Source organism: Zootoca vivipara, chromosome 16, assembly GCF_965207765.1.
Source record: "Zootoca vivipara chromosome 16, rZooViv2.hap1.1, whole genome shotgun sequence".
NCBI classification, from domain to species: Eukaryota; Metazoa; Chordata; class Lepidosauria; order Squamata; family Lacertidae; genus Zootoca; species Zootoca vivipara.
The window spans coordinates 34,456,731-34,480,496 of record NC_142599.1 but is presented as its reverse complement, the minus strand read 5'-3'; the positions used below and the strand labels follow the sequence as shown (position 1 = coordinate 34,480,496).

Genomic DNA, 23,766 nt, shown 5'->3' with positions numbered 1-23,766 from the left:
AGGTCCCGTCCCCCTGCCAGAACCCCCACTTTTTAATCTCTCGGGTTCTGTATGCCATGCGACGGAAGGCACGGCACTCCCCCCCCCCACACCCCCGGGGCCAGGCTGACTCTCACAAGGCCTGCTACATTTAGTACAGGAGACATTCAGAAATTACGGCAAACATTTTAATACTGTTCAAAGGGTTACCGAAAGAATTAATAATAATAACTAAGAGGCACATGTGGAATATTGTGTGGGCCTTTTTTGGAGGGGGAGTTTCTGTGGGCACATTTCCAGGCTCCTGCGCAAACGTAATGTGGGGGGGGGGGCTGTGGGGGCAGAGGGAAAGCCTCTGCCCTCTTCCTCACGGGATGTTGGGCTGAAGTTGCATTACAGGGCGAACACCTGTTCCCAGGATTAGGCTGGCTATGGGGAAAGTGTCAGCATCCTGTAGTGCCCCGCCCCCACTCAAAAAAGTCCAGGGGTTGGACTTAGATGACCCTTTGATTCCTCTCCAACTTCTGTGGTTCATGGTGGCCCCAGTGCATTCTGACTCCACTGCAGCCAAGACCCCACCCCCACCCCCAACATTTAATTCCCTCCACTATCTTGGTAGTGGTTCCCCCATAGGGTTGCCAGGTCGGGAGCATCCCAGACCCTAATATTTCAGCGTCTAAACCTGAGACCTAGGGACGGGTCCTGGGGATTCTTCCTCTGCACTTCCACCACTGAGCCCTGGAGGCGGAGATTAATTGGGAGCAATATGCAATTATCTGCTGCTGGCTCCTGCCAGGCTAAAACTTGGAAGCTGCACACATAGTTTTCTGAATTAAAAAAAATACCTTAAAAAGGCACTATCACCCACCTGAGGCCTTCTCTGCTGCCTGGAAAGGGCCCAGGTGACCCTGGAGATTTTGGGTCACCCCGGAGTTCTTGCAACCCTAGACCCACATCTCTTGGGCAAGAGCCCTTCCAAATGGTCAATGTTCCCTACGGCCAGGGAACTTGGGGACACAAAAGGGGGGAGAGAGGGAGGTCTCGGCCTGCGAGCCCCACCTGCCGTCAGCCCCCCACTCCTGGGGTCCCGCCCGTAAGGGTTTCTGAGCTTCGTGGAAGAAAGCGGAGGCGTTTGGAGTGTAAATAGCGAAAGGGGTACGTCCTACGACAAGGCAGAGGAGCGACGGGATGGGACAGTCGCCGCTACACCACCAAACATTTACTGCTGCTTTTCTGCGATCCTTTCAGCTCCAACGGGCCCTTGACGTGCTGAGCCTGGAGGAGAGATGGACAATAGGGTTGGAAGTACTTCTATACAGAGCACGTTGTTGACCTGTGGAACTCAGTGCCACTGGAGGCGGGGACAGCCACCAGCTTGGATGGCGATGGACAATCCACAGGAGGAGGAGAAAGCTATCGGCGGCTACTAGCCACAATGGCTGTGCTCTGCCCTCCATGGTTTTTGGGAAGGAGGTGCAAGGCTCTGACAAGGTCATACTGTCCTGTTTGTTCCTTTCCAAAGCCTAGTTGGCATTTTACCAGCTTTGGGAAGACGGTAGGAGGGCTTTAGGACCCTGCCAGGCCCTCGTTCCTCCTTCCCAAAGCCTGGTGCCTCTCTTACCTGGCTTTGGGAAGGTCGCACAAGGTGGGGTGTCAAATTTTGGCATCTATTACCCAAGTCCGCCACTGGCTCTGATAGGCCCCAGCCACCCAGTGACTAAAGATTTCTCATCCACCTCTTCCCCTCAGGCTAGCTGTCCAAACCCTGAACCATCACACCCCTGCTCAGGGAAGTCCCGGTCCCCAGCCCCCCCCCCAAAAAAACTCCATCCCCTTTCTCACAGACTCCTCACCGATTTTTTGCTTGATTTCTGAAGTATGTCCCGGGCCAACGTGCTGAAAGCCTGGAGGGGAAAAACATAGCTCCATCTGACCTCTGTCGCGTTCATTTATTATTTTAACATGCAAAAAAATGTTTGCCTTCACAACACCCCTGTGAAGTAGGCCTTCCTTTGCTCCCATTTAAACAGCCTGGTCACTATTTGGGAGGAGGGAAGCCCTCTATTGACCATAACATCCTTCTGGAGAGGGGCTGGGAGCTGGGGGCACTGCTATACAGTGGTTCCGCTCCTTCCTTCAGTATGCAGATGATACCCAGCTCTACCTCTCTTTTAAATCGGAACCAGTGAAGGCGGTGTGAGTGCCTGAAGGCGGTTGGAGGATGGATGGCTGCTAACAGATTGAGGTTGAATCCTGACAGGACAGAAGTACTGTTTTGGGTACAATCACATCCCAACCAATCAGGGATCACACACCAAATGCACTTATGGAGATAACAAAGCAGGGATGCAGAAAACGGGTGACTTTAGATGTTGTTAAGACTACAGCTCCCATCATCCCCAGCCAGCATGGCTCAAAGGTCAGGAATGATGGGAGCTGGAGTCCAACCACACCTAGAGGACCTCAGGGTCCCCATTTCCTGCTACCGACTCTATAGACGCCACACACACTTCTTGGCCTTTTATGCCGAAGCTGCAGTGACTTAGCCCTGAAAGCGTAGCAGCAAAACGCTGAAATAAATAGGAGGCTCTCGCCACTCACCTCCTCTACGTTCAAGCTGGATTTCGCACTCGTCTCAAAAAACCTGATCCCGTGCTCCTTGGATAGCTGTTGGGAAAGAAGTGGGATACTTGGAATGCCAACGCTTTGGCAATCCTTGCTGCACCCACCTCACAACCCATCTCAGTCTTCTCCCAACCCCATAGAACAGGGGTGGGCAGGCGTCAGACTTGCTTGGTTGACTGACAGCAAGGAAAGGGTACACATAAGCCTTCCTCCTGTCACACAAAGTTTGTTACAAAACCTGAAACAGCTGCTCAAGTGCAAGAGCAGGAAGTTAAGCCCACCCTTGAATCAGAGGAATTGATGGAAAGATTATCTTGGGTGAATAAATGTGACTTTTAATATTCCCTCCTGTATGATCGCATCATAACTTGGGCTTTCTGATACTTCTTTACATACATGCTTATATATGACCCTCTTAATGGTTACTTTGGTTATTGTTCCATCTTTGAAAAACTAGATAGATAGACAAATAGATACACACACACACACACACACACAGCAGTGTGATGACAACCTTACTTTTTTATGTATATAGGTGTGGGCATGGATATATACACCTACAGTGGTACCTCGACTTACAAAGACGATCCGTTATGCGGCCGTCTTCGTAAGACAAAGTCTTTGGTTGTCGAAGCGCCCGTTCTGCACATGCGCGAAGCGCGTTTTCGTGCTTCTGCGCATGCGCCGACCGTGTGTACCGCTTCTGCGCAGGGCGCGCGCGGCGAAAAAACGTCCGGGGTTGTCGACTTCGGAAGTCAAAACCTTCAGAAGTCGAATCGTTCGGATGTCAAGGTACCACTGTATATACATAAAAATTTAAGGCTGTCATCACACTGCACCACCAAGAGGTGGCAACACCAACACAGGATGCCAGGCAGCCCAGGCAAACTGTTTAAGTGCTTCATAGAGCAAATCGCTCTGTGAAGAGCTCCCCAACCTCACCACTAAGTCTAAGTGCAGGAAGGTTTAACTGAAGGGGTGAGGCGCTCCAGAAAACCGCTCAGCTCAGCACTCTAACCTTCAAGTGCCTGTCCCCATGTGCCATTTCATCCCTGCCACACCCCATCCTCTCTGCCCTGCCTAAATATGTCGCTCTGGCTGCATCAGATACCTTCTCTGCTCGGTCCCGGGGCACTTTGCGTTTGCTCTCCATGTCACACTTGTTCCCCAGCAGGAGGCGCTCTACGCCGGCTGAAGCGTTCTGCAGAAGAAAGGGGGGGGGCAGAGAGATCTAAACATCGACCAGGCAGGTTTCAGGTTTTCCCACCATGATCCTCCACCCATACCATCAGAAAGACCTTGCTGGATCAGGCCAGTGGCCCATCTAGTCCAGAATCCTGTTCTCCCAGTGGCCAACGGGATGCCTGTGGCGGGAGAACAGAGCCATCGTGCCCACAATGCCACCGCCCTCCTGCCTTGTCTACCACAAGGCGATGTTGGATCCATAGCAGAAGAAGGGCGGTGGGCGAGAGGGCGGATGAAAAAACAGGGTGGGTGCCTGCCTGCCAGCCGCAGACCCCCTCCATCCCACCCCCCACTTTCTTCCTCATGCTCACTCACTTCCTTAATGCTCTTCATCCAGTTTTGGATATTCTCAAAGGATTTTTCATCTGTGATGTCGTACACAAGGATAATCCCCTGGGAAGGAACCAGGTGTTAATACTTGCTTGCATTTTAACAGAATGAATGGCAACGCAGCAAACAAAACAAATTAAAATCTACCCATCTGACATCAAGGTCAGGTTGCAGAAACCTGCTGTTTGTATATTTATCCCAGAATTCCAATTAAAACACACACAGAGAGACATTTACTGGCCGTAAGCTTCTCCCCAATGGAAAAATCCTTCCTTGGTGGCCTTGTTGCATTGGCCCTTTTGACCGTATGTTAAGGGGCCCTCCCTAGGCTACGAAGATCCCACTTCTGGCACCAATCGCATAATGGCATTCCGGCCTGGCCAAGAAGCTAGGAGCTGCTGGGTGTCGGGATTCCATACCATGGCTCCCCGGTAATACGCTGTGGTGATGGTCTTGAACCGTTCCTGGCCAGCCGTGTCCCTACAAGAGAAAGAAGTCCAAAATCGCAAGAGACGGGGACCGTTATCTGAAACCTCCTCCCATCGGGACCCATCCCGTTCTGAAGCCTCGTACGCACAAAGGAAGGGCCTTGCTGCTAAATCAAGCCCAAAGGCTCCTCGAGTCCAGCACTGTCTGCCACAGTGACATATCAGGTGCCTCTGGGAAGCACAGGAGCAGATATTCCCTACTGTTCATCTCCTCCCCTGAGCAACTCATATTCAGAGGTAGAGTGCCTCTGAACCAGGAGGTTCCATTTAACTCTATGAGGTAGATCGCAGTGCCTTGGGAGTTGGCCGTCCCTGCTCTATCCTGTCCTCATTTTAGCCCTTTTCTTCTTCCTTTCTCAACCCAAAGGGTGCTTTTTCAGACCTCCTTTTTTCAGATGCCTCCGCCTGAAACTCGACTTCCCCCCCAAAGCCCAAACTCCCCAGTCCTTTATCTCCCGACTGAAATAAACCCAAAGCACAGAGTTCCCTGCCTCTGCTCACTTGGAGACTCCTGCCTGTCTCATGCTCTGCTGTCAAAATGTAGATTTGCAAGCGCCTTGGGGGCAGAGACTCATGAAAGGTTTGCGTTGCACCATAAGGACGTACCAAACCTGCAGCTTGATCCTCTTCCCTTCAATGTCCACTGTCCGGATTTTGAAGTCGATCCCTAGATAGGGGGAAGATGGGGGTCAAGCTACTCACACACACATATATAGGCTCACACTCTCTAACAGAATCATAGAGTTGGAAGGTACCCCGAGTGTCATCTAGTCCAACCCCCTCCAATGCCGGAATCTCAGCTAAAGCATCCATGACAGGTGGCCATCCATCTCTTAGGAACAGAGGACACAGCCCAGCCCTACCTGGAGAGACCTCTCCCTGAAACCCTGCAGAGCTGCTGCCAGTCAGTGTGGACACTACTGTACTCGATAGACTAAAGGCCACTTCCCAAGTTCCAGTTTATTCAGTTCCATGAGGACTGGAATCTTAAAACTATTTTTAAGTGACGCCCATACCTCGGCAAACGAGCGCCCTGTCACATAGATCCTGCCAAAGATCTGCACCCCCGAGGAAGACCCATCTCATAATAGGCATAAGCACCCCAAGAACTGGAGTTCCCACCTCAAGGAGCTACGGTCCCCAGCACCCTCCACAAACTACAGTTCCCAAGATTATTTGAAGGAAGTCACGTGCTTTCAAGTGGTGGGTGGATGGTGGAAGAACCCTGGATGAGAAGCAGGGAGGTGAAGATCTCCTAGGGTGGGAAACAGGGAGAGGAAAGGAACGCTCCCGCGTGAGGCTGGGAGGGTCTGCCATTTTCTGTGGTGGCCAAGATTATGCCCGACGTTTGGACAGAGAGAAAGGTTTTGTATCTGTGCCCTTGGGTGGGCTGTGCTTTTAGATATCCTGCTGCTCATTTTCTCCCTCTGTAAGTTTATGCTGCTGCTGTTATGCAGATGATGATGGTTAATAATAATAATAATAATAATAATAATAATAATAATAATAATTTCTTTGTAAACTCCCCCACCCATCTGACTGGGTTGCCCCAGCCACTCTGGGTGGCTTCCAGCGTATTATATCACAACACGGTAAAACATTAAAGCTTCCCTAAACAGATTCCCTTCAGATGTCTCCTAAAAGTCAGGTAGTTGTTTATTTCCTTGACATCTGTTTGAAGGATGTTCCACAGGGCGGGTGCCACTACCAAGAAGGCCCTCTGCCTGGTTCCCTGTAACTTTGCTTCTCGCAGTGAGGGAACCGCCAGAAGGCCCTCGGCGCTGGACCTCAGTGTGTAGGCAGAACGATGGGGGTGGAGATGCTCCTTCAGGTATACTTGTTCTTCTAATATGTACTTTATTCTGTGTTTCTTCTACAAGACTAGTTCAAACTGTTACTATTAGTACATAAGGCCCTTAACTGCTTTATCTTATTAGTTTACCAGCGAGATCACCTTGGCCCATGCATGCCTCACTGACTGCTTCTGTCTGCGGAACAGGTACCTGCAATAATACCTGTTCCGCATTTGTCAGAACTCAAAATCTTTTAGCATGGAAGCACATGCCCTTTGGAACTCCCTGTCCATTGACATCAGGCAGGCACCTTCGCCACACTCTTTACGGCACCTGCCAACATAGCTGCCAAGTTTTCCCTTTTCTCCTGAGGAAGCCTATTCAGCATAAGGGAAAATCCCTTTAAAAAAAGGGATAACTTGGCAGCTATGCCTGCCAAAAACTTCTTTGTTTAGGCAAGCCCATCCAGTCATGTCGAACAATTTTTTAAAATCTAGTTTTTAGCTTATTGTTGGTTTCAATTATTTCTTGGAATGTTTTAAAACAGTTCGGTTAGGGTGTCAAATTCAGATCTGGGAGAGACCAGGGTTCCAATCCCCACCCAGTCCAATTCTCACTTGGACCAATTGCCGCCTCTCCGCCTAACCTACCTCTCAGGTTACAGGTAAGTAGCTGTGTTGGTCTGACGTAATCAAAACAAAATTTAAAAAATCCTTCCAGTAGCACCTTAGAGACCAACTAAGTTTGTCATTGATATGACAAATGAAAGCTCATACCAATGACAAATTTACAGGTAGTTGGTCTCTAAGGTGCTACTGGAAGGATTTTTAAAATTTTGTTTTGACTACCTCTCAGGGTTGTTGTGGGGTTTAAATGTAGAGGGAGAGTATCGTGCCCTTGTCTTCTTAAAAGGTGGGACATCGATAAGGAGGATGCGAAGTCTTGAAGATCGAGGCGCAAGGGGGTGGCAAAGCCCCTCCCTTTCCCCAGATCTCCCCAGAACCGCCCACCGCATTCCCCTGGACCCCCCCCCGCCCCCAATCCCTCTCACCGATGGTACTGATATAGGTCCCGCTGAAGTTGTCTTCTGCAAAGCGGATGATCAGGCACGTCTTCCCCACTCCGCTGTCTCCGATCAGGAGCAGCTTGAAGAGGTGATCGTAAGATTTGGCCATGGCCCCCAGAGAGTTGCAACTTGGGTTTCTTCCTCTTTCCTGGGAGGGAAGAAAAGAAAAGAAAAGAAAGAAATAGAAGGAGCTGGGAGGGGGGGGAGAGAAAGAAAAGAGAAATCAGAAAAGTTTAAAGGGGGGGAGGGATGAGAAGTTGCGAGGTGGAACCCAAACTCCTCCTCTCGCCCAGCAGCCTATTTTTTTTCCTCCTCTTCCTCCTCCTTCCCAGCCAGCGGGAGGCTCAGACCACTCCCCCATTCCTCCTCGCTGGAAGGCGAGGGAGAAAAGCCGCTTCCCCCCCCGGGCAGGGAGGGGTTAAGCCAGCAGGGCTGAAATGTCTGTGCTGACTCAGCCCCGGGAGGAGCGGATTTCTTCAATGGGCTCTTCTTCCCCCGCCCCCGCGCGCCCCGGGCAGCATGAATGAACTTGGCGCTGCCGTTCATTCATGCCCCCAAAGGGAGACCTGACGCCTGGAGGAGTGCGGCGCAGTGGTTAGAGCGCTGGGACCCGGGAGAGATCAGGGTTTGTAATGTCCTGCTCAGGCCACCGTGAAGCTTCCCGGGTGTGTCCTTGAGCCAGTCGCCAGTCTCTCCTACCTTGTTGCCGGGGTTGTTGTAAGGATAAAGTAGTGGCCTGAGGGGTGGGAGAGAGCCAGGCATGCCACCTTTTTTCAACACTTGAAGGAAAAGTGGCATAGAAACGGGATGCGGAACTAAATAAGAGCCATTCGCGAGGCGCTGAGAGTGCCCTTGAGCATGTGCAAAGTACCTTTCATTGAGTTGCTGCATAGCGAGCTCCACACCTCGTGCGCACACGTTAAGGTGGCGTATGCTCCATACATTTAAAGTACATGCTTGCACATCAAGGGATCCTAGGAACTGTAGTTTGTTTCTCACAGAACTACAGTTCCCAGCACCCTTAACAAACTACAGTTCCCAAAGAGGTTCACAACATTAACCTTATATATATATATATATATATATATATATATATATATATATATACAGTATATATATATATACAGTATATATATATATATATATAAAACCAAAGGTTGGGAGTCAATTTTAAATTCTGATTTTTCGTTGTTCTTTTTTTCAATCTATTCTTCTTTCTTTCTTTCTTTCTTTTTTTCTTTCTAATTGTTTATGTACTGTATTCTTTTTTAATATATGAGATTGTATATTTAAAAAATTTTTTTTAAAGGTTTTCATCTTTTATTATCTGTAATGGACAGAGAGTCTCTGGAGAAACAGGCAGAAGTTCAACAGGTGAAACACTCTTCTCCATTACGCCAGGAAAAGCCTCCATTTCTTTTCTTGTTTTCTAGGGGAGGAAAGGAGCAGGATTTTGGTCTGCTAAGCACACCAGGAAAAGAGAGCGTGATCCTGCATCTCGATTTGAGAAACAATGGCCTGTCTGTATCCGTTACTCCCATCCACTGACTTCAATCACACCATGTAGAGTTAACAGCAGGGGATTCCAGCAAACAGTCAATTGGCTTAGATATTTTTAGACTGTATAAAACTCCTGAGGTTGATCTGGGAGTTGTAGAAGAAATCAGAATAATAAAGAATAAATAAACTTTTAGTTGCCATATTTCAAAAAAAGTGAAAATCCAGACACAAAAGTCGTTGAGCAATTTTTAAAGGGAAATCACCAAAAACGACACTGCCGGCACTGCTTCCTACTGCAGTATTCCAGTATTTACGTCCAGTAAATACCAGACGAACGTCAACTGGTAGGTTGGGAGTCCTCAGTGGGTGAGAGCCTGATCCAAGGAGGGTGGCAATAGAAGCACTTCCGCCATGAGAATACATGGTAAAAAGTTAAAAAAATGGCTCCCCAAATGCAGATTTGGGTCCTGGCTTGTAAGACATACGTGGATCACAGAATGAGAGAACGTGGAATGTCAGGAACAGGAATTGATTAAACATATGGTGAAGGTCTGTAGGATCGATTTAGTAATATGGTGTTTTATTTTGTTGTACTGCAAGGCATAGCACTGAGAATAATAATAATGATAATAAGAAGAATTAGAATTAGAATGTATGTATACCCCACCCATCTGGCTGGGTTTCCCCAGCCACTCTGGGCAGCTCCCAAAATAGTAGTAGTAATAATAATAATAGTAATAACAGCAATAATAATAGTAATAATAATAATGTGAAAGTTCCCTAAGCAGGGCTGCCTTCAGATGTCTTCTAAAAGTCAAATGGTTGTTTATTTCCTTGACATCTGGTGGGCGCCACTACCGAGAAGGCCCTCTACCTGGTTCCCTGTAACCTCACTTCTCGCAGTGAGGGAACCGCCAGAGGGCCCTTGGAGCTGGACCTCCGTGTCTGGGCTGAGTGATGTGGGTGGAGATGCTCCTTCAGCTATACTGGGCCGAGGCTGTTTAGGGCTTTAAAGGTCAGTACCAACACTGTTAGATGCGATTTTGTGTTAAAAAATTTATTAAGACTGTAAACTCCTTGAGGGCAGGGATCTATTCCCCCCCCCCGTATGATTCTTTAGGGTGCCATTAACAATGCTGATTGTGCTGTATCTACAATACCATTCTAGATGCCTGCTGAAAATATTATAGTTTCAGCAACCCTGTCCAGACTTCAGACACATCATTCAGTTATTTGTTCTAAATGTGTTTACTTTTTAAATGGTTTTTTAGTGATGCTTTTATGCATAATTGTTTTTAATTGGTCTGTGTATTTCATGTTTTATACAGAATTTAATCTTATTACTGCTCAGGGATTATTATAAGGAAATATTATACATTTCCTAAATAAAAAGAACCCTATAATGTACTGATAGTGGTTTGATTCTCTGAGAAACTGCACCAGTGATGCAGAATTCATCTGCAGAAACGGTTCCACTGGATTTTATAGTCTGTGGACCAATTGCTTTTGGAAATTGTAGTCTCTTTTTTGTATTTTATCATATTTTACATTGTCATACACAACTTGGATGGCTTTAGGCTTTGGAGCAGTTTATACCTAAAGAAGAAATAAATATGAAGAGAGGAATTCCAAGGTTTGCAAAAGTGTGTGTGTTTGGGGTTGGGGAAAATCCATTAGGAAGGCTGTTTAGAAGATGACAACAACAACAACAACAACAACAACAACAACGGCAAGAACAACAACAGACACTTTGTTGTTGTTTAGTCGTTTAGTCGTGTCCGACTCTCCGTGACCCCATGGACCAGAGCACGCCAGGCACTCCTGTCTTGCACTGCCTCCCGCAGTTTGGTCAAACTCATGTTCGTAGCTTCGAGAACACTGTCCAACCATCTCATCCTCTGTTGTCCCCTTCTCCTTGTGCCCTCCATCTTTCCCAACACCAGGGTCTTTTCCAAGGATTCTTCTCTTCTCATGAGGTGGTCAAAGTATTGGAGCCTCAGCTTCAGGATCTGTCCTTCCAGTGAGCACTCAGGGCTGATTTCCTTCAGAATGGATAGGTTTGATCTTCTTGCAGTCCATGGGACTCTCAAGAGTCTCCTCCAGCACCACTATTATAGCACAATGAGGACTGAATAGGCCAACGATGCAGAAAATTCTGATTGTTCAGGTGAGGGAATGGCAATCTGGGATGGGATACAGTCAGACTGGAATGGAATATCCTGGAAAACAGCATGGATGGATGGCAGCCACAACGGCAGCTTTCCATGCTGCAATATTTTGTTGCAGATTCTGCTTTCTTGATGGTGATGACGACGACTAGTTAGATAGGATACATGCAGGGAAGAAGAGGAAAGATCTAGGCTAGAGGTAGAGTCATAGCTCAATGGGTAGAGCTGCATCTGCCTTGCAAGGAGGTCCCAGCTTCAATCCTCAATGGCATCTTCAGGTAGGGCTGGGAGAGGGACCCCTGCACAGACCCCTGGAATGCTGCTGCCAGTCAGTGCGGGCAATGCTGAGCCAAGATGGTCCAAGGATTCCAGCCCAATATATGGCAGCTTCTTATGTTCCTGGGGTGGAAGTACCTATTATAACTAAACAGAACCCTCAGTATTGTCTACACCGACTGGCAGCAGTTTCCCAAGGCTTTGCGGGGAGGTCTCTGTCCCAGCCCAACCTGGAAATGCTGGGAGGAACTGAACCTGTGGCCTTCTTGCATGCAAATCAAATGTTCTCCCACAAGGTGGGATCCTTGACCGCTAGGTGGTCTGCACTGTTAATAAGCAATGTTCTCCTCCTGCAATGGATTGGAGTTCTCGGCTGATTTAAAAGCAAGACTTATAGGCAGTAGCAATTATTAGCTTCCTCTGTATTTAAAATAAAAATAAAGTTGGAATACTATACTCACTTCATGTGGGAGCATATCCAGTTGTACTCACGGGACTTAATTTTGAGTAAGTATCCATGGGATTGCTCATTCTCAGCTTGGCTAACGAGCCACGGCAGAAATATAGCCAACGAATAAAGCGGAAATAAAGAAGTAAGTCTTGCACCCAAACAACCACTTGGCAGCAGGCGAAGGCCACATCTCTCACTGGTGGTTCTAAGGCCTGCAATGTGGGGTGGGAAACAGATTTAAGGCAGGAGCCCATTTTGTAATGGGCTATGTAACACCAGAGAGAGTTATGGGCGCTGGCATCATCACCTTTGCCATGACATCATCTGCCTGCATAGCCCAGAGTGCCTATGAAAGAGCTGGTTCACACCAGGATGATGTCATACCAGGATGATGCCACTCCACTCCCCAAGTGCGGGATTTCATCCATCCATCCATTCATTCATTTATCAAGTTATTTTGATCCCTGCCTTTTAGGGATCACAAAGCAGTTTACAAAACAGGAACCAGGCTTAAAACATAGCAATATTATTATTTTTTAAAACCCCTAACTGAGTCCTATCAAAATTAGACAAGTTGGCAATAAGATCAGTGAAATGCTTGGTGGTGGTGGTGGTGGTTGTTTTTTGTTTGTTTTTTAAACTGTTCAGCAACAGTTTGAAAACCACAAGAAAGAGGAGGCCAGTTCCAGAGAGGATGGTTCCACCACTAAAAAAAATATTCTGTCCCTGGTACTCGTCAGCTTTTGAGGTGGATATGGGAACCCAGGCATGTTCCTAGGTGTGCAGGTAGTCCTTCAAATAGCTGGGACCCAAGCCCAGCATTTGAATGGGAGCCTAGAAATGAGGAGATAACCTGAGTCACGGATGTATGTAGTTCGGTTTTGGCAGCAGTCTCCAAGGGGAGCCCCATGTAGAAAGCATTACAGTAGTGCAACCCAGACACGACCAACATGTGTGCAATTTGAGGAGAGGCCTCTTTTTTTCTAGACAAGGCTATAGCTGGTGAAGCAGCCTAAGGTGATCAATGCCCATTGTGGCCACCTCAACATCTCCATGTATAGAGGTGGGTTCAGCAAAACCAACAGTGATGTCTGAATGCATCATGAGAGTGAAACTTCAGCCTAAAGCAGCATAATTTACTGTTTTATTACAAATACTACGGCTGCTGCTGCTACTACTCCTCAAATCTTACTTCAAGGAACTTAGAGCAGTCTCTGTGGTTCTCTTCCCATTTTATACTACTAACAACCCTGTAAGGTAGATCAGGCTGACAAAGGCCTAATAATAATAATAATAATAATAATAATAATAATAATAATAATAATAATTTCTATCCCGCTCATCCAGCTGGGTTTCCCCAGCCATTCTGGGCGGCTGTATTGTATTAAAATACAATAATCTACAGTACTAAACATTAAAAGCTTCCCTAAACAGGGCTGCCTTCAGAAGTCTTCTAAAAGTCTGGTACTGTAGTTGTTTCTCTTTGACATCTGCTGGGAGGGCTTTCCACAGGGCGGGTGCCACTACCGAGAAGGCCCTCTGCCTGGTTCCCTGCAACTTGGCTTCTCGCAACGAGGGAACTGCCAGAAGGCCCTCAGTGCAGGACCTCAGTGTCCGGGCAGAATGATGGGGGTGGAGACGCTCCTTCAGGTATACTGGGGATTTGAACTCTGGGTTCCCTTGTCCTAGTCCAAGAGCCAGTGGTGGGGCTGCTGTCAGACTAGGATCTGGGAGACCAGGGTTCAAATGCCATTTCAGCCATGATGCTCACCAGGTGACCTTGGGTCAGTCACTGCCCCTTAGCCAAACCAACCTCACAGAGTTGTTGTGGGGAGGAGATGAGGAGAGAACCATGCATATGTCACCTTGAGCTCTTTAGAGAAAAACAAATAACAAATAAACTCCTTAGCCACACCACCAATGGGGCTGGCAGGATGCAGGGTCAATGTGGAGAGCCACTCTGGTGTATTTGAAGGTGCAGGGTGTGTTTAGACCTGGGTTCAAATCCCCACCCACCCATGAAGCTCACTAGGTGAATTTGAGCCATCCTAGCCTACCTCACATGGTTGCCTGTGAAGCTAAAATGAGGTGTGTCTACACTATCATGAGCACCTTGGGAGGAAAAGCAATGCATGATTAAATGCATTTGTGAATGGTTTTAAGCTGTAAATTTTAAGTTGCTTAAAACTGATTCAAAGTTGTTTTTCAAATATTTTCAGTGTGTGTTTTCATGTTGTAACCCTGAGGTCTGAAGGTGAATGGCAGGTGATTATTATTATTATTATTAAAAATAATATGCCGGGAATAGAGAAAAAGACCTTTATATTCCTCTATTACTGTACTTGCCTCATTTATCTTGTTTTCATGAAACCCTGTCAAAATGGCGGCCTGGCGACACGGCTGCCCTCCTCAAGAGGGCCGCCTCGCCAGTCCCTCTTGTCGTTTCACCGCGACCTTCCCATCATGGCGGCCCTCCTTCCCGCAATCCGCTTTCAACCAGGGGAACTTCCGTTCCCGACAAGCCCCAATCCAAGATGGCGGCTGAGAGGCGCAGCCCCCCTCCTCCGGAGCGTGGCGTCGTCGAAGGAAGAGCGCGCAGGCTGGGTGAAAGGTCGAGGTGACCACGCCCCCTTTCGTTCGGCTTCCGCCCGTGCGGGGAAACCCCGGAGCGGATATAGCGCCCTCTCTTTCCGGTCTGGCTCCTTTTCGGCCGTAGCTGCCTCCACGCGAACATGCCTGTGAGTCCTTTGCTGAGCCTGGGCGCCAGCGGAGCGGCGAGGCCTTGGTGCCCCGTCCCTCCCCGGCTCGGCCTTTCGGGTCCCGATGGGGAGGGGAAAGGGGGGGGATCGCTCGTAGTCGTCGCCTTGTGCTTCCACCGCCCTCCACGCACCCCGTCGCCCTCCCTTCCCTCACACCTCCCTAGTCGGGGATGGGAGGCTCAAAATGGCGGCCTGGGGAGGGAGGGGAGATATTTACTTCTCTGACTCCTCCCCTCTCCGGTTTTTAAAATGTTCTCCGTTAATAAGAGATTTATATGAATAGCAACTTGGTTTTGAAGGGAAAGGAGGAGCAGAGCAGCCTGGGAGGCGGGTCCCAGCGAAACCACTTTTCCCAGCTGAGGGTTATCTGGTCTCGCTGCATTATTGTTTAAAAGTGAGCCTATTTGAGTCAATGTATGTACGTATGTATATGTGTGTGTGTGTGTATGTATGTATGTAGCATTTGTATCCTGTCTTATTCTCCAAGGAGCTCAAGGTGGCTTACATGATTCCCCCCCCATTTTTTAATGCCCCACAACATCCCTGCAAGGTAGGTTAGGCTGAGAGGCAATGTGTGAGCTTCATGATTAAGGGATCTGAACTCTGGTCTCTCCCAGGTCCTAGCCTGACACTCTGACCATACACCACGGTAGCTCTCTACGTTGCAAGGTTTTCTCTCAATCCATGTATATTTAGATACATATTTATGGCTTTGAAGACTTCAAAAACAAAGCAAGTTTGTGGAGACTATACTTCCGTGAAATCTTGCAACAGGCCTGGTTGGTTAATAGGCAGGCAGGGGGCAACGTTGATCAGTGCCCTCAGTTGCAAGGGGTTGTCTGAGGCCACTTGATAATATTTGAGCTGGGGGCTTGAGCAACAAGTGCTGCTAAACTGGCCCTCTAGAGGTGGTTGTCTTCCATGCCAGCAAAGCACTGCTCATGGTTTGGGGTTATGGGAGTTCCAACAGATGGAGGGTCACTGGTTCCTCACCCACATAATAAACATAGTTGTTGTTTGTATGCTATAAGTGTTCATGGCACTTGAAAACTACCAGAGAATCTTAAAATGTAGTATTTTAAGTTCTTCCCCCTTTAATTGACTTATAAGTGCCTCCTGAAGACTTTCTTCTTTCAGCAGACCTTTTAAGATGAGATCTTCCCCAGTCTGCATCTGTACTGGAATTGTTCTTAAAGATGTTTTTGTCACTTGTGTGCATCCCTGAACTACTTTGGAAGGGTGGGGTATAAAATGAATAAATTCACCAATAATAAAAGACTGTGCTTCATGGAAAAGATGGGTTTTGAGGAAGGGGGTCAAGGGGGCAGTGCTTTTTTTTAAAGATCTGGTAGGCATGGACCTCCTCACCCAGGTTTTCCTAACCAAATTGCTACTTAACATGAATATACACAAGTAACTTTGGTAGCAGCTTGGGGGTTAAATGTGTTGTGGGGATTGAGAGGTTTGTTCTTCATTCTAAAGTCCTTGGTTTATGGGCTTTCCCTGCAGCTCGCAAAGGATCTCTTGCATCCCTCCCCTGAGGAGGAGAAGAGGAAACATAAGAAGAAGCGCCTGGTCCAGAGTCCCAACTCTTACTTCATGGATGTGAAATGTCCAGGTAGGGAGGAATCGTGTGTTCAAACAAGGCTGGTCGTGTTTTCATGTCCTACAACTTGCATATACAGTGGTACTTCTGTTTTCGAACGTAATCCATTCCGGAAGTCCGTTCGAGTTCCAAAATGTTCGAAAACTGAAAGCAGAAGCCTCAATACAGAAAACTCAAAACTGGAGCCACGTTTCCTGTTTGACTTCCAAGGCACATTTCCATGTTTTTGGCATTCGAGTTCCGAAACATTCGACTACGGAGGCGTTCGAAAACGAAGGTACCACTGTATTTGTTTTGGGCAAGGGGCTAGATCACGTATGCTGTCAGTCACATAGTTCTACATTTTTTCTCACTCCCCATTGTAGTTTGCTGCTTTGCATTGCTGGGAGATTATATGGGAAGGGGGGAAAACCTTTGCCATTTGCTCAGGCATGTGAACTGGCAGAAGGTGTCTGTGTAGGAAATGAGGCCTCTTGTCTTGGGGTTACAGAAGAAGAAATGCCAGAGCACTATGGTTTCCTGGGAAATTGTGGCTCCTATGGTAAAATACCTGGCCTTGGAAAGGCTATACCCACATGTGTGATTCAGCAGGCAAGTAAAGAAAGTCATGGCCTTCATGCTGGTAGCACTGAGATTGGGCTTTCCATCTTCAGGAACATCTGCCTTACATAAAGTCAGATTATTGGTCCATCTAGCTTTGAGTTGTCAACACTGACTGGCAAGCAGCTCTCCAGGGTTGCAAGCAGGGGACATTCCCAGACTTTCCTGAAGATTCCAGGGATTGAACCTGGTACATGTTGCACATGAAGCAGATGCACTATCCACTGAGCTACGGCCTTCCCAAATAGTTGGTAAACACCTTACTTAAGCTAAGGTGTTTTGGTTATGTACAAATAGAAAAATTGAGATATAGAACAAACAAATCACAGGTTTAACTGCATCTTGCAATTTTAGCCCACATAAAGGATTTGAAGCAATACAGGTGTTTGAAAGGAGAAGGGGTGGTGTAGGTTTGTCTCCAAGGTCGAAACGCTATTTTAGCAATTATCCCATTTAGCACTTTTTCTGGTTGAATTTCCCAATTTTCTAGGCATTATACATTTTGGAGAGGCTCCCTCTTCCATTTCTTTGAAGTGGATCCAAGGTGATGTGTTTTCTTTTCCCTCTCTCAGGTTGCTACAAAATCACCACTGTGTTCAGTCATGCTCAAACAGTGGTTCTGTGTGTCGGCTGTTCAACTGTGCTGTGCCAGCCCACTGGGGGAAAGGCAAGGTTGACAGAAGGTAAGCAGGGAGCTTAATTGGCTGTTTTTAAAGACCTGCTCTTAGAGCAAATCACTTCTGCCTTATCTCCTTTGTAATTTTCTATTGTGGCATTTAAGCAGTGTGTGTTTAATGGCACCCCTTCCCTGTTATTATGTAACCTTCCCCCCCCTTCTGTAGATGTGGATGGTTAAAGCTGCTTAGAGCAGGTGGAATCTGGAAATGGGTGGTTGGTTTAACCTGCCCTAAGGCAGTCTGCCTGTTTTCTATAGCTTTTAAAATTCCCAAGTTAGGTAACTATTATGTCAGGCTTTGTAACAAAACACAGGTTCAGATAACAAAAGGGAAGGTCTGGAGCTATCACTTTCTGCAGCAACCACTTTGGGTGTGGGGACATGCCTCCAGTAATTAAGATTTTGGGTATTGTGGGTTGAGTCTATGGGGAATGAAGGGTGGCTGGTTTTTTGCTTTTAATGATGTAAGTTTAACTCTCCCCTATGGTTTGCTCAGGAGGTTGAGAAGTCATGTGTAATAGAGCTGCTGTGCTTTCTTTTTGTTCACTGTGTGGCCTTCCACCCCACCCTTGTTTGCAGGATGCTCCTTCAGGCGAAAGCAGCACTAAATTAAGCCGATGTTTGTCCAGGATGGGTGGGGCTATGTGCACAGTCGTCGGCTCCGGTGCGGAGGATCTCAAGAGCTTGGACGGTGGGAGTCCCGACACAAGTGAAATGTGAGCTGCAACTGTGTGGCTCTTGAGGATTTCAGCTGTTGCTGCTGCCTCTGGAATAAGGAGAGCAAAAGATGGCTTTCGCACTGTCCTTGTAGCCTCACCCATCTGACTCAATAAATTTTGGATATAAAGACAGAATATTGTTTTCTGGTGTGTGTGTGTGTGTGTGTGTGTCAAAGTTCTTTCAACCATGTCTGCCCTTCCTATTTAATGAAGACAGCTGCTACAAGTTTCCACCAGTTTACTTTTTAATACATGGCTTACATGTGCCTCTGTGTCCAGTGATGGTCATCTTCGAACGCTCCAAAGCCAGGCCTGAGTCCTGTTCCTGACACTGGAATAGTGATGTTGCGCACTGGGTGGAGGGGAGAGGTACCCTGGAAATAAAATGGGGTGGGTGGGAAGAGAAAGAGCTGTTTGAAGCTACCTATAGATATGCTCAGAAATGGTTTGCCAGTTGGAAGACTACCCAGCTGCTATGTGTGGCTGTGTGAATACCATGTTGTGAAATGCCATGTTAATTGCTGCAAGAGACCCCTCTTGAGTGGTTGCGCAGCAGGACCAAGAAACCCAGAGATGAGAAATCAAAGGGCTGATAAACCAGGCAATGCAAGGGAGGGCTCCAGAAATGTTTTGTCCAAAGGTCACCCCACCACACCCTAAACATACTTTCAAATTTCATTTGAAAACATTTGATATGAATGCAGGAAGTATTGGGGGAAGCTTCCTTTCAACTCACCTGTCTGTACCATGCCTGATGTGGGAACGTACACTACAGGGACTGCCTGTACTCTGCTCAGGAAGGCATTGTAGGCTGTGGGGGTCGAAGCATCACGTCAAGGTTAGTTCCACCCTTGCCCTTTTCTGAACCACTGGTAGCAACACCCTTCACATACTTTAGCTCACTCCGCTTCTGGTTTGTGGGCTATTCCACTTGAAGCATGGGAGTTCAAGTGAATAAATGCATATAAAGGTGGTCACTATCACAGAGTCCTAGAATCGTAGTGTTGGAAGGCACTCCACTCCAGTCCAACCCCTGAGCATGCAGGACTCTCAACTAAAGCATCCGTGACTGATGGCTACCCAGCCTCTGCTTAAAAACCTCCAAGGAAGAGAGCCCACAACCACCTTTAACGTCTTTGTTTTCCCAACTGTGTGTGTATCTATGTAATCCTTCCCATCAAGCTGTGAGGCAGGCCATTCCTGGAAGGGGTGGGGGTAGAGTTGGGGCTGGAGGGCGCAGCATCTGGGCTTGCTAGTTTCCCACTTACTCTTTCACCCTGGTTCCTCCAGGGTATATTGTGCCTGCCTTTGTCAATCCACTTACTGAGAAAGATGACCATGGTGGATGCTAAAACAGCGAAGATGGTGAAGAGGAGGACCTGGTATGAGCCCACAAGCTGCTTGACAAGGCCTGATTCAGCACACTGGTCTAGGAGGAGAGACAAGACTTGTCTGCTATGGGCTGGTGCAGGGTATTATTCTCTGTGACTGTACACATGAAGGCACAGGCCTCTATTCATGGTTTGACTGCTATGGTCCTTACCAAACAAATGCCTGTCTGGCAGTGCCCGCATTAACACAGCGGCCCTCTGGCCTGTAAGGGTGCAGGAGAGGTTGACGAAGACGGGTGCTGCCATCTGCTGGAGGGATGTGAGGTTGACCACGCTGACTGGGAAGACGACAAGCCCGGGCATGTCCACCAGATGGAAGGGGCGTCCCACTTGGATCACTGGGGAGCTGGGCTGGGCCTTGGCAGGAAGGACGGAGGGAAAGTTGAGTTGTTAGGAAAACAACAAAACAGAGCTGCAATACGGCACAAAGGGGTCTGTTGCTCTGTGCTTGTGGCACCTTAAGAGACAGACCAGGATCTATGCAGGATTAGCTTTTGTAGACTAGATCTGCCTTAAGCAGCCGCAAGAACCCTTGTTCTCACTTGGCAAGGTGTCTGTGTATCTTGCATTCTCCCTCAGTGGTGGAGGTTATTATAATACTCCTGGTCAACTGAAAAATCAAAGCTGGGATGGATCTGCTTGTCTCCAAGGTGCCCTGAGACTTAAGTTTTTGATTGCAAGCTCTACACAATTGCCACCACTGAGCAACAGGTTTGTTTCCTTAATAGTCCAGAAATTACCAGCCTCCTGTTGTTTCAAGTAAGGTGTACATGCTCCCAAACCAATGGCTTGTATCCAATGTCAGTCCTACTCAGAGTAGAGCCATAGAAACTGATCAGTGTGACTAACTTAAGCCCATTCATTTAAATATGTTTGCTCCAAGTAGAACTTAGCTGGATACCAGCCCATATATCACTGCTACAAGTTGAATCCATCTTCCCAATTTCTATCCTGCCACTTCCTCCCCAAGGAGCGTATGGTGGCAAACAGAATTAAATATAAAATATCCTTTAAACAAAATTAAGAACATCTAGAAATGTTTTGAAAGGGTCACATAAACTCCCAACTATTGATTTCAAGGTTGCCGGGAACAGTAAGGTAAATAGGAGTGTTTTTAAATTCCTCCTGAATGTTAAAAAGTGTGGGAGATTGACATGCCGCACCAGGGAGGGCATTCTGTAAAGGGGGAGCCACCAGTAAGAAGGCCCTGTAATGGGTCAGTGCTAACTGGGCAGTTTGCTGCTGGCTCATAGGGCCTGAGATGATTGAAATGATGCATGCAGCTCCTTGCTCTTCATAACCATACACGTAGACCAGGTGTGGGGAACCTTATTATTCCAAAATGGACCCCTTATTCAAAGGCTGGTTGTAATGTGAACCAATGCTATAAGCATCCCTTATGCACCCAGCAGATGGCTGCGGTCTATGGGAGAGCCTCTCCTGCACATCCCAGAGATCTCAGAAGCCAGTGCTGCAGTCATCTGGAGCAGGGCTTTTAATGTGGCTGCTGCGTCCTGAGCCTTCGACTTGCCTCCGTTTCTTCAGTCACTCGCCTTGCCCCCAGCACCACGATTTCCCTGCTCAGCTCTGTGCTGCTGAAGACCACTTCGGATTGGTTCATGTAAAAGGCAGGCAGAAAGGGCACCGAGAGCCTCTGTGTCCCCTCTGGGCTCTGGTCGCTGAGGAGGGAGGCCGTCACGTGCACCGAGCCCCCAGCGGTGCTCAGGGCCAGCAGGTCGGCTTCCAGCTGGTCTTTCACTGTGATGATGCAGGCGTAGAGACCTTGAGTTTGGGAAGAGGGAAACCAGATAGGGAGCTGCCCCGTATTGACTCAGGATGCTGGTCCACCTTGCTCAGCATTGTCTACACCAGGCATGGGGAACCTTGGTCTGAACTACAATTCCCATCAGCCCCTGCAAGATCGGCTCAGTGGCCAGGGGTGATGGGAGTTGTAGTTCAGTAGGAAATTACGAAGCTGTCATACTGAGTCAGGCTATTTCAGACAGGGGTTCTTTCCCAGCCCTACCTAGAGATGCCATTAGGAATTGAATCTGTGACCTTCTACATGCCAAGCAGATGCAGAGCACTGAGCTATAGCATGCCTGAGAATGTTTTTAACTTACAATACATTACTATGGGCAAAACAGAGTTAGAGGTGATGGTAGTGAGCTAGGATTGGGAAGTCCCTGGTGCAAATCTGGGGCATAAATTCTCACTACAGGGCCCTGGGTAAGTAACCCTCGGTCTCCCATGACATCTGAAATTATGGGAGGAATAATACTGACTCCAGCTGTCATCATCAGAACCCCTGATCACTAGCCATGCCTGCTAGGGATGATGGGAGCATCTCTAGGGCCACAGGTTCCTCACCTTGCTGTTAGAGCTTATAGGACAGGGGTAGATGTGTGCACGGCTGTTAAAGCTGAAAAGGTTTTAAACGTTGGCTGGGTTACTGTCGGAGGAGACGCCGTGCCTCTGACTCTTCCTCCGTTACCTTTATCAGTGTAGAACGCAGACTGGGCATGAAAGATCCTCTGTGCTGGGATGTCCGGGAACAACATGCTGAACTCCACCTGACAGGTCAGGTGAGATTCTGGGGAAAGCAGGTCTGCGATGGCATTAAGCTGGACAGAACTGCAAGGACCTGAAGGGATAAAAGGAGACAAGGGTGTGATGATGGAATAAAGGGACATGATGCCCTTCGGATTGTCCTCGGGCTGCTGGTGGTGGTCAGGAAACAGAAGCTAGAACCATGCACAATTTGGCATGAAACCAGACGTGGGGAGGATGAGCCCAACTGAAGGAAGCAAAAACCTAAAAATTGGAAAGGGGAGATCTGCTCTTTCTTTTATTGTCTAAGCAGTACTGGAAAAGCAGGACAAGCCATGCCTTTGCTACGTTCTGAAGCCGGAGGGGGATCCCCAAGAGAGGAAGAGGCGTACAAAATTGTAATGAGCTAGAAAAGATTTTCTCCCTCATCATACTAGAACTCGGGGGCTGTCCAATGAAGCAATGTTGGAAGATCAGGAGAGACAAAAGCAAGATCCTTTTCACACAGCACACAGTTAAAACTATGGGAGTTGCTTCCACAAGGAGAAACGGCTGGACAGCTTCAACACAGGATGAGACAGCGCCTTGGAGGTTAACGCTACCAACCGCTGCTGGCCGCAATGGTTGTGTTCCCCCTCCGCTGTCGGAGGAATCTGCTTATCCTGTGACATGCACCCAGGTGCAGGACATTCCTCGGGACACCCAGCAAACCCCCTTAAAGAGGAAAGAAACGGACACTTTCAAAAGCAAGAATGAGTGGTGGCCGAGGGGACATGCGGCTTCTCCTTGCAACGTCACCTCTAATCCAGCCAGGGTGGACAGATTTATTTTTCTACGCAGACTGGGCATTTGCCCCTCCCAATGTGTGCCCCATTAACAGTGGGTGGGGGCGAAGCGGCTGTGCCTTCCATCCTACCTCGGAGGGTTGTTTTAGTGCCACTTGTGCTGATGAAAACCCGGAACTCAGACGAGTTTGGAGTGTTGGTCAGGTACTGTTTGGGACCAAGGTGAAGGCTGAGTCTGGAGGACCCCCCGATGACAACCTGGAAAGAGCAAAATGGGGACTGCAGAAGGGTTTCGGAAGTGGCTGTTTGCTAGCAGGAATTCACTGCCCAAGCAAGATGGGGGTGGCTTGGGCCTAACACTGCCCAACTTTGATTTTTAAAAAGCAGCAGTGGGACAGTGCATGATGTCAACTCGAGTGGCAAGTCAATGGTTTCTCAGCTTTCAAGTCCATGCTCCCAGGAGGCGTTTTGCTCCCTGAAATGACTCCGTTCCCTCTTCCCACGCTTACCCTCGTGGGTAGAAATGCCTTCCATGATGCCTGCGTGATGGTGCTGCCTTGTTTTTCTGGTTGGTTCTTACCTCTCGGTAAGTTTTCACTATCCCTGGGATATCGTGGAAGACGGTGGCCTTCCCAGCGTGCTTTGCGAAGGCCGCTCCGCTCAATGTGTCCATCTCAAGGAGGTCGCTTGGAGTGATTTGCCATGTCCCAGGTTCTCCTAAAGAAAGGGGGGGAAATGCTGTTGCATCTGTGTTCAAGG

General features: G+C 48.1%; 3 protein-coding genes and 1 long non-coding RNA gene across 5 annotated transcripts in view; 2 read left to right on the top strand and 2 right to left on the bottom strand.

Annotated features, from left to right (window-relative positions):
• Positions 1–153: 153 nt before the first annotated feature.
• RAB13 (RAB13, member RAS oncogene family) lies at positions 154–14,431 on the bottom strand. The gene is made up of 10 exons (XM_035099068.3): positions 14,268–14,431; positions 11,932–12,133; positions 7,512–7,717; positions 5,274–5,334; positions 4,599–4,659; positions 4,165–4,242; positions 3,716–3,805; positions 2,581–2,646; positions 1,833–1,883; positions 154–1,254 (listed from the first exon to the last, which is right to left on the bottom strand). Exons 2-10 carry the CDS (start codon positions 11,934–11,936, stop codon positions 1,183–1,185), a joined length of 690 nt encoding a protein of 229 aa, XP_034954959.2. The 5' UTR covers positions 11,937–12,133; positions 14,268–14,431; the 3' UTR covers positions 154–1,182.
• LOC148683160 (uncharacterized) lies at positions 7,937–9,217 on the top strand. The gene is made up of 2 exons (XR_015947530.1): positions 7,937–8,151; positions 8,960–9,217. It is a non-coding gene; the product is annotated as an uncharacterized LOC148683160 (long non-coding RNA).
• A 192-nt stretch (positions 14,432–14,623) lies between the features above and the next one.
• RPS27 (ribosomal protein S27) lies at positions 14,624–18,416 on the top strand. Its single transcript, XM_035098263.3, has 4 exons — positions 14,624–14,659; positions 16,190–16,298; positions 17,459–17,569; positions 18,142–18,416. Exons 1-4 carry the CDS (start codon positions 14,654–14,656, stop codon positions 18,168–18,170), a joined length of 255 nt encoding a protein of 84 aa, XP_034954154.1. The 5' UTR covers positions 14,624–14,653; the 3' UTR covers positions 18,171–18,416.
• A 41-nt stretch (positions 18,417–18,457) lies between these two features.
• Positions 18,458–23,766, bottom strand: part of NUP210L (nucleoporin 210 like) — a 39,660-nt gene continuing 34,351 nt past the window's right edge. For both annotated transcript variants that reach the window (XM_088659851.1, XM_060269995.2), the window contains exons 33-40: positions 23,588–23,724; positions 23,139–23,265; positions 22,167–22,316; positions 21,204–21,454; positions 19,825–20,029; positions 19,606–19,710; positions 19,018–19,092; positions 18,458–18,655 (exon numbers count right to left, since the gene is read on the bottom strand). In XM_088659851.1, coding sequence (XP_088515977.1) covers positions 18,567–18,655; positions 19,018–19,092; positions 19,606–19,710; positions 19,825–20,029; positions 21,204–21,454; positions 22,167–22,316; positions 23,139–23,265; positions 23,588–23,724 — 1,139 coding nt within the window. In that variant the 3' untranslated portion in view covers positions 18,458–18,566. The remainder of the gene's footprint in view (positions 18,656–19,017; positions 19,093–19,605; positions 19,711–19,824; positions 20,030–21,203; positions 21,455–22,166; positions 22,317–23,138; positions 23,266–23,587; positions 23,725–23,766) is intronic.

Coding starts and splice junctions, on each gene's coding strand:
- RPS27 (XM_035098263.3), top strand. Junction 16,299..17,458: donor CATGGATGTGAAATGTCCAG/GTAGGGAGGAAT, acceptor TCCCTCTCTCAG/GTTGCTACAAAATCACCACT. Junction 17,570..18,141: donor AAAGGCAAGGTTGACAGAAG/GTAAGCAGGGAG, acceptor CCTTGTTTGCAG/GATGCTCCTTCAGGCGAAAG.
- RAB13 (XM_035099068.3), bottom strand. Junction 4,243..4,598: donor CGTATTACCGGGGAGCCATG/GTATGGAATCCC, acceptor GTTCCTTCCCAG/GGGATTATCCTTGTGTACGA. Junction 1,255..1,832: donor AGAAATCAAGCAAAAAATCG/GTGAGGAGTCTG, acceptor TCTCTCCTCCAG/GCTCAGCACGTCAAGGGCCC.